The following is a 13,382-nucleotide window of genomic DNA, read 5'->3' as shown; positions in this document are numbered from 1 at the left end:
CCACACTGCCAAGAGTCTTACCGTTAATACTATATTCTGCCATCATATTTGACCTACCAAAATGAACCACCTCACACTTATCTGGGTTGAACTCCAGCTGACATTTCTCAGCCCAGTATTGCATCCTATCGATGTCCCACCCAACCTTTGTGTCGTCTTCTACATCAAAGAAATCTGCTTAATTTGGGCCTTACAAACATCAGATTCCAAACTTAACAACACCGAGTCCACAGTCATTTACGAATTCCGGATTGACATACGGCTGATTTTTAACTTTTCCACAAAGTAAGAAGCCTTGCTATAACTATTCGTTCCATTACATTACATAATGTGAAGTTAGCGAAATAAGTCAGAAGCATAAATTCTGCCTGCGCAATATTAAACGCACCCTCTATGTAACACCGCCCTCCAGTCCAATTACAGCCAACATAGTGACGAGGATGACGACATGAAATTCAATATGTGTTACGTCAAGAGATACGCCCCGCGTCCACGGCCAGCCTATTGGCTGACCCGTGCGAGCGTCCTGAGTGGCGCTTGGATTGGAGGGGTGAGCTGGCAATCAGGTGACGTGTCCGTCCTAGCTCAAGCGCCAGGGACCGTGGGTGGTAGGCGACGCCGTGAAGTGAGCGCAGCCAGGGATGACTCTCAAATCGACCGGTGGTCGTTTCTACAGCACTCGTTGCTGCGTCTTCTGCCATGTTCGAACCGGGACCATCGTCCTCGGGGCTTGGTACATGGTAAGTGTGCTGGCGAGGGGGGCGGGGGAAAGGGTTACGGATCCGGGATGAAGTAGGCGGGCGGCTGCTGTTCCGGCATCTCGGCCTGTGCTCTGTGAGGGTAAACTTGCTCCTGAAGTTAAAGGGTAATAGGGGTCATGGTTTTCAGGCGGAGTAATGAAAAAAAGACGTGGGGTAAGCTGTATTTCTTTAGTGGCCGTTCTTCCGTACTGTCTCGTCTCGTTTCTTCTTAGGCATGACTAGGAATTTGTTCCCAATCGCTCAATCATCCCCTTCGGACATGGCTTCAAGAGCCTCTCGTTTTGCTGTGATCATGTCTCAGTTTCTTGGCTTTTTTTTATGCGGGGAAATTGTTTGGGAATGCCCACATCTGGGTGAATCAGAATCTGACACCTCTTAGAGCCCGTATCACTCTGAGTATGTCCAAGACTTTCCCCGTCTTTCACGAGTTCTTAACTTTACTTCAAAGTCTCTGACTCACTGTCCCTGTTCTATATGATAGAATTGTGCCTAATCGTGAATTTGTGTAGTCATATATTGTAATTAAATGTGGAAATGCTTGGAGTTGGATTCTCTACTGCTTCTGCATTCTTTGTAACGAATCTGAATTCATGTTTTTAACAAGCAAAATACACTACGGGGACTCTCCAATTGTGCTCTTAAGAAGTTCACGTCCACGTCTGCTTTTGTGACAAGCAGAAGTTTGCTGTTTATAGTGGTGTTGCTTCCACCTTTGGCAACACATTCCTACTTTAACATTATGGAAGTTTTAAAGACCATAAGACATTATTAGGCCATCTAGCCCATCGAGTCTGCTCTGCCATTCAGTCATGGCTGATCCTTTTAATTCTCTTTAACCCCAATTCCCAGCCTTCTCCCTGTAACTTTTGATGTCATGTCCAAACAAGAACCTATCAATCTCTGCCTTATACATCCAATGACCTGGCCTCCACAGCTACATGTGGCAACAAATTCACCACCCTCTGGCTAAAGAAATTTCTCCGAATCTGTTTTGAAAGAGCACCCCTCTATCCTGAAGCTGTGCCCTCTTGTCCTGGACTCACCCACCATGGGAAACATCCTTTTGACGTGTGCTCTGAATAAGCCTTTCAACATTCGAAAGGTTTCAGTGAGATTCCACCCCGCCCCCCCACCATCCTTCTGAATTCCGGAGAGTACAGACCCAGAGCCATCAAACATTCCTGGTATGATAACCCTTTCATTCCTGGAATCATCCTTGTGAACCTCCTCTGGACCCTCTCCAATGCTAGCACATCTTTTCTAAGATATGCCCAAAACTGTTCACAATACTCAAGATGAGGCCTCCCCAGTGCCTTTTAAACCTTTATATTGCTTGATCTTTTTGCTATATATTGCTGCTTATTTCTTCTGTCATTCAGTAATTATTCAATGACCTCTTCACTTTACAGCACTAATCCCATCGCTTCATTCCATTAAAGCTGAAAAAAAGATCCATGCTTTAAATATTATGGAAGCTTGAGCTTCCACAACTCACTTTAGGAAAATAATTCCATATATTCTCACTGGATAAGGAAATTTATTCTTATTTGTTCTTAGATTGTCATTGCCTTTATAGTAGGCACTCAATCTGGAAGAAATATTATCTTCACATCTACCAGTCAGGTTCTTATGAATTTGATCTCTTTCAGTCTGATTATTTGATTCTTTTAAAACCTAGAGATTTATTGACCCAGCTTGCTTAGACGACGACAACTTTGTGAGGAATCTATCATCCCACAAATCAACTCATTGAAAATTGGCTGCAACTCTCTGTATCATGAGCACATCCTTCCTTCAGTAGGGAACTCAGACTTGTGTGCAGCGTTTCAGAATTGGTTTCACTGGGCATCTTTGTGATTGAAGTAAGACATCACTGTTCCTGTTCTCAAATTCACTTGCACTACAAACTATTCCAATAAAGCACCATTGTTTACTCTAATTACTTGCTGATTGAGCATTCAGGATCTGATTGACATGTATTTTTTTTGCCTGCTTTGATAATGTTCTGGAGTAATACATTTCTGTTGAAGTTTGAAAATGCAGTGCTATATATTTTTATACAATTAGCATTTAAATTAACATTGTGCCCTTATTCTGAGAATATCACTTGGTTGCCATAGGAAAGGTGATTTCATCTTCCTTTGATAAGCTGCACTGGCATCAAGTCATTTTCCTCTGTACAGCTTGCCATCCACATTCAGACATCAAGGTAATGCCTCTGTCATTTAGGTGGCTATAGATTTGTATCTCAAACTGGAACTTCTTTAACTTTTTACCAATGTCCTTGGAGAAATTGTCCTAACTTTAAGAGCACAAATTAGATCCCCTAAGAAGAGCATTTAAAATATAAATAATTAACTGCTCTTTTTATATTAAAAAAAAGTTAGTGAACTGGATATATAGAGTACCAGACACATTTTTAAACCTGAATTTGAGCATCAGTAATTTTTCTTCATATCCCTCTTGATATAAAATGCACATTCTGCTCTACATCAAGAACTTTGAGAACTTGCCCCTTGTAATATGGGACTATTTGTGAGTTGATTTTCAAAAGTAGATGTCATAGCCATGATTCAGTGATATCTGAAGAAGACTTTCAGAGTTGTATACTTTGATAATAAATGAAACTTTGAACTGAAGGTTTAAATTTGCAGTGCGATGTAATGTCATTATATGGAAATTTTGCCAATGTTAACTTGATAAGTGTTGTATATTTTCCACCCTTTTATGCGGAGCTTTTTGATTGCCTTCATGTTGAAATTGATGCTTTTGTGCTTAAATTTAGTAGCTTCATACATTGCACTATATGCTGTTGTCTAATGTAAATCCATGCATTAGCTTTATTGATAAACTACTTTCAATGGATACTTGTAAACCAAATGTCTTTGGAAGCTATTTTACGTTTCTGTGTTCACATTTTTGAATAGGTGGTGAACTTGCTGATGGGCATTTTGTTGACTGTGGCAGTTACTCACCCTGAAAGGGTGGCCCCACTGGACCTACAGTATGAAGTTATTGGAAACTACTATTCCTCAGATAGAGTGACGGGTATGAAAAATATTAACTTTTTCTCTTCCTTAGATCGGTACACATGTTTTTAATGCTTTATTATTGAAATGCAATGAGTTTTCTTTTTTGCTAAATGGTGTTGATTGTGATCCTTTTCCACACGACCAAACAGAATGTACTGCTGCAAAACAACAAATTTTACAACAAATGCCAGTGATATGAAATCTGATTTTGATTAAAAATGCAATTTTTCCGTGTATTTATTCTTGTAGGTAGATGAGCTGTGGCATAGAGATAATGAACATTTGGTCTTAACCTTTAGCAGAAAAGAAATCCACATCTTGCTGCATCTGGTGGTGGGAGGGGGGCCTGAGGGGTGCGCAGGTGGTGGTGGAAGAGTCAAAAATGCTCTAATTTCTGCATGAGTTGATTTTGAGTAAACTTATTTCCTATTCTTTGAATTTTCACTCAAAGGAAAATAGTTCCCCCTTTTTTAAAAAAAAGAAACAGCAGTTTAGTTCCCTATCAACTTGTTAAACTGTAGCAACTACAATCTAAATAATTAGCCACAATTTAGCTATTTTAATTCCGATATCATGTTTATAGATGTTATATCACATTCACCTTGTCTTACCAATAGTCCAGATCAAATCTGATGAAGCTTTTGTATGTGATGTGTAACTTCCTCTTTCATTATTGTAACTCTCTTGAGATAAACTTGTTTTGAAGTGTAAGCACTATTGCAATCTAGGCTCAGCTACGTTCTGCAAACAGTGTAATGATGGTGTTGTATTTATTTATTCTGCATGTTGGTTTCCATCAGTCAGGTTTATTATCGGCAAGTGCTGTGAAATTTGTTAGCTTAACAGCAGTACAATGCAATACATAATATAGAAAGAATAAATCAATTACAGTAAGTATGTATGTGTGTATTGAATAGGTTAAAACTAGTGCAAAAACAGAAATATTTTTTTAAAGTGAGGTAGTGTGCATGGGTTATGGCGGAGAGGAAGAGGCTGTTCCTGAATCGCGGAGTGTGTGCTTTCAGGTTTCTGTACCTCCTCCCTGACAGTAAAAATGAGAAAATGACTCTGGGTGATGGGGGCCCTTAATAATGGACGTCACCTTTCTTACTGCTCCTTGAAGATGTCCTGGTACTATGGAGTCTAGTACCCAAGATGGTGCTGACTAACTTTACAACTTTCTGTAGCTTTTGGTCCTGTGCAGTAACAGACCCCCACCCCACCCCCATACCAGACAGTCTGTCAGAATGCTCTCCACGGTACATCTATAGAAGTTTGAGTGTTTTTAGTTGACAAACCAAATCTCTTCAAACTCCTAATGAAGTATAGCCGCTGTCTTGCCTTTTTTATAGTTGCATCAATATGTTGGGGCCAGGTTAGATCCTCAGAGATCTTGATATTGCTCTCTGTCCATTTCTGATCCCTGATCCATTAGGGTGCATGCTGACCTTTTGATGCACAATGAGGTGTGATGCTGAGCGTTACTCTATCCTTTGTGATAGACCAACCATCAGCATAGAATCTCTTTTGAATTATGGCACCCCCAACAATGAAGTTAATGCCATTCCATCCTACACTTTGTTTTCTCATCCCTGAAGAAAAGTTTGTTTTAACCATAATACACATTGCAGCAGCATAATTGTCTCAAAATTAAGAGTTTAAACCAGTGTTTTGTTATTGTTGTTTGTCAGAACTCAAGACAAATAGTTGGCAATTTTAAAAATTATGCTATTATTAGCTGTGTGCACTCTAGACTAAGGACCATATAAAGTAAACAGAGGTTGAAGTAGTAGGGTAGAATGGTAAAGGTGCTGTTATCTTGTGTATGTCAGCCACTATTTAGAAAACATGGTTACTTCACTTTTCAGCTGGGTAAGCCATCCAGCTAATGCACAATATGATCTCAATACCGTTGATTTTGGTCTAAATCTGGTGTATTTCCATTTAAATGTAATTGCCTGGTAAAAGCCCTGTATGTGCCATATACAGTATCTTGAAAAAGTATTCAGCCCCCATAACTATTTTCACATTTTACTGTCTCTTTTTCTAAATTTAAAACATATTAAAGTAGGCTGCATTACTGTCTGGTATGGGTAGGGGTGCTACTGCACAAGATCAAGAGAAGCTACGGGAAGTTGTAAAATTAGTCAACTCCGTCTTGGATACTGACCTCTTTAGTATCCAGGACATCTTCAAGGAGCGGTGCTTCAGAAAGGCTGCGTCCTTATTAAGGACCCCACCACCCTGGACATCCCCTCTTCTCATTGTTACTGTAACGAAAACCCATTTCCCCCGGGATCAATAAAGTATGACTATGACTAGGAAGGAGGTATAGAAGCCTGAAGACACACTCAGCGATTCAGGAACAATTTCTGCCTTCCGATTCCTAAATGGACATTGAACCCATGAACACTGCCTCACTTTTTTTTTTATTACTAACGTACTTGTTTTTGCACTGCTTTTAATTTAACTATTTAATATACTGTACATATACTTATTTTTTCTATATTATGTACCGCTGCTAAGTTAACCAATTTAATTACATATGATGGTGATAATAAACCTGATTCTGATTACTTTGGGCTAACCTACAAACTCTGGGCATCATGTCAGATCAAAATAAAAATTCCAAAACCTGTCAACAATTTACTAAAAATTAAAAACCAAAATTGTGAGGCATCCCCTTTGTATACTACTAAGCTACCAATATTACCTTACCAACTCATCCAATCTATTGATATAGATCACCTATTTGTTTTCAATGGATTCATAGGAATAAACGCCCACTCTCTAAGTCCAACACTATGGTAGATTTTAACAGCAAACCAAAATGAAGACAAGGGGGCATTCAAGACAAGTCAGGAAAATTATAATAGAGAAGCACCAATCTTGGGAAGGGTACAATACCTTATCAAAGGCACTGAACATACCTTGGAGCTCAGTGCAGTCCATCTTGGAAAAAGTAGAAAAATATGAAACAGCAGCCACAGTGCCTAGGTCAGGCCATTCCTCTAAACTTGGTTGCTGGAGAAGAGTGGCACTTGTAAGAGAGTTTACTGTGATGGCAGCATTCATTCTTGAGTGAGCTACACAAGTTGTGGCTGCAACTAGAAATAAAGTTCATGGCTTCACAACCTCTAAGGCCTTGCAAAAAAAGAATGTTTATGGAAGAGTGGCAACGAAGAAGCCCTGGATGAAAAAAAAGGCATATGCTTGACTGTCAAGACTTGGTGTAAATTTAATACTGTGCCTCAGTCAGGTAACCACCTGTAAAGTATGGTGGAGGTTGCATCATACTGTGGGGATACTTTTCAGCAGCTGGGACTAGAAATTTGGTCAGGACTGATGGGAAGATTAATGCTGCTAAATACAGAGATATCTTGGATAAAAACCTGCTAGCCTCTGTCTGAAAGCTTAAACTGGGGAGGACGTTTGTCTTCCAGCAGGACAATAACCCAAAGCACACTGCTAGAACAACCATGGAGTGGCTTCAAATAAAGAAAATTGGGGCCCTTGTTACCCAATCAGAGTCCTGACCTTGATCTGATCAAACATCTCTAGCAAGAGCTCAAGATTACTGTCTACTGCCACTTCCCAACTAATATGGCACAGCTTGAGCAATTTTGCAAGGAGGTATGGGCAAATCTTGCTCCATGTGCAAAGCAAATAGAGACTTATCCAAAAAAGACTACTGGCTGCAATATCTATGAGAGGTGGTTCCACTAAGTGGAAAAGGTGGATGAATACTTTTGAACTGCTGACATTTTAAGTTTTTGAATTTTTAGTTTTTCAAGCTTTACAATTTCCCCTGTTTTTGGGCTCTACTGTGGGGGTAGGGGGAGAAGAGGATGTGATTCACACATCGAAAGTTGTCAGCTAAATTGGTCAAAATCCCTGGTTGTAATACTCCTTTATGTGAACAAAGGGTTGGGGGCTGAAAACTTTTACAAGGCACTGTCTGCAGAATGGCAATGCTGAAGTAGTATGTTTGTGATGCACACTTAAGAATTCCTCAAAGGCAAAATTTATTTTAAAAAGCGCAAGTGAATTCTTCAGGTGAAAATGATGTGAATATTTATTCCTGAAACTCATCATTGATATGATATATTTGTTGCAGGGTGACGAATTTTAAGCATTCATTTAATTATCTGGACCAACTAAATGGGTAACTTTAGGGCCAAAGCCATTTGGAAAATATATTTGTATGGTCTGCACAAATTATTCATTTTGGAAGTTATGCATAGACTGGTTATATAATTTAGTGAATGAATATCAAGATTTGTGGAGGTAGATCTTCGCAGTAATTAAGGAGTTAGCCCAGGTAATGATAGATTTTAATGTTGGCACTGCTAGTTAATCTTGATTTCTTCTCAACATACTCATTTTCCTTTTTGGATTTTTTTTTTAAGTAGAGGAAGATAAACATCATTACTGTAGTTGGTCTCAGTCAATTGGTTCCCAAATGTCGTAGGTTGTGGTAGAATAGTGGTTAGTGTAATACTTTATTGTGCTTGCTGTAAGGCTGGGGTTTAGTTCCTGCTGCTGTCTGTAAGGAGTTTGTACGTTCCCCCATGATCCAAGAGTTTTTTCCCCACATTCAGAAGATGTATGAGTTGGGGTTAGTAAGTTGTGAGCAGGCTATGTTGGTAGAGTATGTATGGAGATATTTCCAGACTGTCTCCCACTGTATCTTCAATGCAAGTGACACATTTCACTGTTTCAACGTTTTGATGTGCATGTGGCAGTTAAAGTTGATCTGTCTTTCAACCATTGCCAGGATGTGGTTTTTAATGACTTTGCAATCAGAAAATTGAGTGGTAAAAGAGAAATTCTGTCCATCTTTTTTTTTGTTGTTTTTAAAGCTTGTAGTCTAGCTTGATTTTTTTTCTTTTTGTTAAAGCTGTCTAACAGTCCTGTTTAACGTCGTCGACTTGGCCTAGGGGGCCACCCTGTTTAAATATTGCTATAACTCTTCAATTTGAATTTTATCATATTTGAATGATACAAAGTTCAAATGGCCAACCTGGCAGCTTTTCAAAATTATTTCCTGCTGACCAAATATATTTAATATTTAGAATAAATACTCTGAATTTGTTTCATTATATTTTAAATTTTCTTTTTGTTTAGAAAATGCTTGTGTTGGGTTTACCATCTCTCTTTTGATGTTTACTATCAGTGCCATGTTGGTGTATGGCGCTATTACTGTAAGTATTCTAATGCTAAGTTTTTGTCCAAATAAAAACACTTTAGCATTGTTTTAATTGCAGATTCTTCTGACCTTTTTACTTTTCCCTTTTAATCCAGCATCGTGGAGGATGGCTGATTCCATTCTTCTGCTACTTGCTGTTCAATTTTGCTCTGTCTTGCCTTGTTGCCATCAGCTCTCTCACCTATGTACCCAGGATCAAGGACTATATTGACCAATTGGTAAGATTTGGAAGTCGTTAAATGTGCATTATTGTTACAAGAAGCTCTGCAGAACATGCTCTCTCCTTGACATTGCGGGAGGTATAAAGAGAAGAGCCACCAGTACCCGTTACAGAAGCTGCTGAGCGAGCCTCCAGTTGACTATGGATCAAGAGGGGTGACCAGTGGACCAGTGATGCTGGGACCTGATCAATCCCGGCTGGGTCGTCTGGTTGTCTGATGTTGAAAGACCCAAGACACTTGTTGACCTTAGAACATCACTGATTATGTGTCCCAGTGGATCCTAGGATGTATCGCACCATTGTCAGATATGACTTGCAAACACCAGTGCAAATATTGCCAACCACATCTATGATTTAAATAGTTCTGTTACCCTGTTTTAAAATTTTTATTTTGCTTAAGTATAGGCTGCTTAGCTTTGTAAAGTAGAAATTTATTTTCCAAATTCTTAATATTGCTTTGAGAAAATAACATTAGTTTGCACTAATTAAACTGGGAGATGATTTAAGTTGTTGCATGCTTCAGATACTCTAAATTGCCCAAAAGCCAACTTTCATTCCATTACTTGTGTTGTAGAGCATTGCCTTTTCAAATTACTTTTTGTTCTATGGATTGATTTTTGCCTGCTTTTTTTCTTAGTGATTGTTATTTTTATGAGCTTTAACTTGCGTAGGTTATTTTATTTTTAACTATCCCCGACCCCAAATTTAGTTATATGAAAATAAACTAAATCTTATTAATCACTGGTTGCCACTATTGATTTTGCTTTTGAATTAAATGCCAAAATAGAAGCTAGATTCTAGAAAATAGAATCAGCACTCCACTTTTAGAAATGATTTTATTTATCCCTATCATGTTAAGTATGCAAACCTCTTCTGAAATTATTTTTTATTTGACTGCTACAATTTGCATCACTCTTCAGGATGTCCCAAATCACTTTACAGCCATTGGATACTTTAAAAATATTGATGTTATAATTTAAAAATGTATTTAGTTTGATTATAGGAGTATTGTATTAACAAGAATTGTTTCAGTGATTGGATAAATTTATTGCTCGTGTTACAGGTAGATTTTTTTGACTACACCATGGAAAATTTGTTTTTAATCCACATTAATGGTACAGCTTTAAGTAAAAGTGATCAAGCCTTTGCAGCATCTAATTTTATGTTATATTTTACAGCCGGATTTTCCTTACAAGGATGACCTCCTTGCTTTGGACTCGAGTTGTCTTCTCCTGATGGTTCTGCTTACCTTTACCATTATCATAACTGTTAAGGTAAGCCAGTAGAAGCAGAGCTATAGGACAATGTCATTTTTCATTAAATGTAAAAATTCAAAACAGTTTATATAGAATAAATCGTTTTAAACAAAGATGTTAAATATCCTAAGCAAAAGAGCTGTTAAATACAAGCTTTGGAAAGAGAATGCTAGTCTGCAGTGTTTTTCAATTTAAGGTCTGCCTTAATCACAATATATTGCTTGTTCTTTAATTACAAGACTGTGAAGAAATCTACACAGTTTGACCAATTGTAAAACATTGCTTAATTAAGAGTGGAATTGTATGCAGTTATTTTGTGGCCATCAAATCTATGCCAACTCTTGTATTCATGTCAGTCTTTTTGCCTCACTTATTCTTCTCTCATGCCCTTTAGCACGCTCTTCCCCTGATTCTCCTGCTTCTCTCCCTCTCCCCCCCCCCAACACCAACTCTAGGGTTCATTTGAAGTAGCTATTTAACCTAACCAAAACAATCACACCAAGAAGAAGCTCGTGCAGTCATGAAGAGCACATGCGTATTCCACATACAACTGCAGAGTTTGAGAATTAATCTGGATCGCTGGGTCTTTGCAGGAGTGTCACTAACTGTGGACCTGTTTTTGTATCTTCCAGGGAGACCTATCTTTAATCAGTTTTCTTCCTTGTTATTCCAAAATATAACATGACATCTGAAAATAAGCAAATGCTGGAAATTCACTGAAAGGTCGTAGATTAAAACATAGATTCTGTTCCTCTCTGCACACAAGCTACCTGACTTGCTGAGTCATTCCCTTACTATATAAGAATATGACTAGTTTTGACATTCATCCTCTCCATTGCCTTCAGCAGCTCCATTTCATGAAAGTCCACTTCTATATAGTTAGCCTTTGAGTTATATTTTTAATGTTGCATTAACCTGTCTGTTTATCTAATTGTTGATTGAGGGGAAAAAAGTATTTATGGGCCAAAGACCAGTACTGTGTTCTATGTCATTACATTATCTTATTTGGACTTTATCTAAGTTTTACTCTATTAAACAGAATGCCTCCTGGGCACTTTTGTTATATCTTACAGGCTTACTTCATAAACTGTGTCTGGAACTGCTACAAGTACATCAACAATAGGAACACACCTGAGATCGCTGTGTATCCAGCTTTTGAAACACCCATTCAGGTATGCAGATATACAGCAAAGAATTTACCCCCGTGGGGGAAATTGTTACAGTAACTTAATGTCCCTTTCACTTGTGAACTAGATTTTTTTTTCCAACGTTAATGCAATATTCAGAGGCCAAGCTTTTGATTGAAGACTCTTTTGGTGGGGGAAGAAAATCTCAGCTAAGATACAGTGTTTCAGACAACTTTGTCTTATTAGCTCAGCTATAGCCTAGGAAAGAAAGTCATTAGTCTCCACTTGGCACATTTCTGGTATCACTTTGCAGTTTGTACTTTTTGGTTCTTAATTGTGCATTCATTGGTTGTTTAAGGCTAGATATCAAAAAGACAGTCATTGAAATTGGGCTTTTCAAAAGTTGACTTCAAGATAAAGCAGAGTGAGAGTAATTGCTAGTTTTTCTCAGGCTATGTCCACACTACGCCGGATAATTTTGAAAATGAAGCCTTTTTTCTTCGTTTTGACCCTCCGTCCACACTAAAACGGCGTTTTCATCTCTCGAAAACGGAGATTTTCAGAAACTGTCTCCAGAGTGAATAAATCTGAAAACGCCTAATATCCATTGCAGTGTGGACGGGGTAACCGGAGCTTTTTAAAACCGCTGTCATGACGTACTGGAACAGATGGCGGCAACGCAGCATTTCATTGTTTTATTATTATTACTTTATTGTCGCCAAACAATTGATACTAAAGCGTACAATCATCACAGCGATATTTGTTTCTGCGCTTTGCAGAACCTAACAATTTCAGAACAGACGGCAACGAGACTGAAGCCAGAGGAGTTAGAAATGTACTCACCAAATACTTTGACCCATAGATTAATGAATAAATAAGTATATTCACTTTGCCTTGTTTTCTGTCCTTGCTTGTATGAAGGTGGTTTACCTACTTATTCAAGTACTTCTCTGACAATAGATGTGTTACAGCCTAATGTAACATTGTATGGAAATACAAGATAACACTGATGCAGACATGTTTTAACATTTAACAAGGTGCTTTATTAATGCAACAGAGTTGGTCAGTTTTTCAATATTCATCGTCAGCCGGGTCATACTGTCCGTGAACTCCCTGTCGGTTGCCTCCATACGCTCCAGTATTTGTTTTTTTCCATTTTTAAGTCCACCACTGCGAGAGCCAAGAGCAATTCCTTTTAAGTTTTTCTACTCTGTAACTGGACAAACACGCACCAAGTATACTGTTTCCTCTTCGCTTGTTTTCTGTGTGTCCTGCACATGCCCAGTAGGAGGAGATTTGCCCAAATATCCGTTCTAATGTGGACAGAGATATTTTGAAAAACGCTTAGTGTGGACGCCTGTCGTTTTTACTTGAAACCGGCATTTTCAAAATTATCCAGCGTAGTGTGGACGTAGCCTCAGTAATCATTTTGGACTTTGGAATCAAGAAACAATTCCTGAGATTTGCAAATGATATCAAATTGGGTGTGGATAGTTGACAGTGCGGGATGTTAGATGTATACAGATAAACCTAATGGGTAGATGAATTACCTGAGATTCACACCTTTTTCACAGTTCTAAGGCTACGTCCACAGTATGCTGGATAATTTTGAAAACAAAGCTTTTTCTCTTCGTTTTGACCCTCCGTCCACATTGAAATGGCGTTTTCGACCCCCGAAAATGGAGCTTTTCTAAAACACTCTCCAGAGTGTGTAAATTTGAAAACGATTGTTGTGCGTTGTAGTGTGGACAGGGTAAACAGAGATAGTTAAAAATGC

At 38.5% G+C, this 13,382-nt stretch overlaps 1 protein-coding gene across 2 annotated transcripts in view; it reads left to right on the top strand.

Annotated features, from left to right (window-relative positions):
- Positions 1–566: 566 nt before the first annotated feature.
- Positions 567–13,382, top strand: part of laptm4a (lysosomal protein transmembrane 4 alpha) — a 29,527-nt gene continuing 16,711 nt past the window's right edge. The window contains exons 1-6 of one of the 2 annotated variants that reach the window (XM_063036542.1): positions 567–740; positions 3,689–3,809; positions 8,921–8,997; positions 9,098–9,220; positions 10,401–10,496; positions 11,552–11,650. In XM_063036542.1, coding sequence (XP_062892612.1) covers positions 642–740; positions 3,689–3,809; positions 8,921–8,997; positions 9,098–9,220; positions 10,401–10,496; positions 11,552–11,650 — 615 coding nt within the window. In that variant the 5' untranslated portion in view covers positions 567–641. The remainder of the gene's footprint in view (positions 741–3,688; positions 3,810–8,920; positions 8,998–9,097; positions 9,221–10,400; positions 10,497–11,551; positions 11,651–13,382) is intronic. The other variant, XM_063036536.1, reaches the window with a different exon arrangement.

This window comes from Mobula hypostoma, chromosome 2 (assembly GCF_963921235.1).
Source record: "Mobula hypostoma chromosome 2, sMobHyp1.1, whole genome shotgun sequence".
Taxonomy (NCBI): Eukaryota; Metazoa; Chordata; class Chondrichthyes; order Myliobatiformes; family Myliobatidae; genus Mobula; species Mobula hypostoma.
This window is presented reverse-complemented; position numbering and strand designations above follow the sequence as displayed.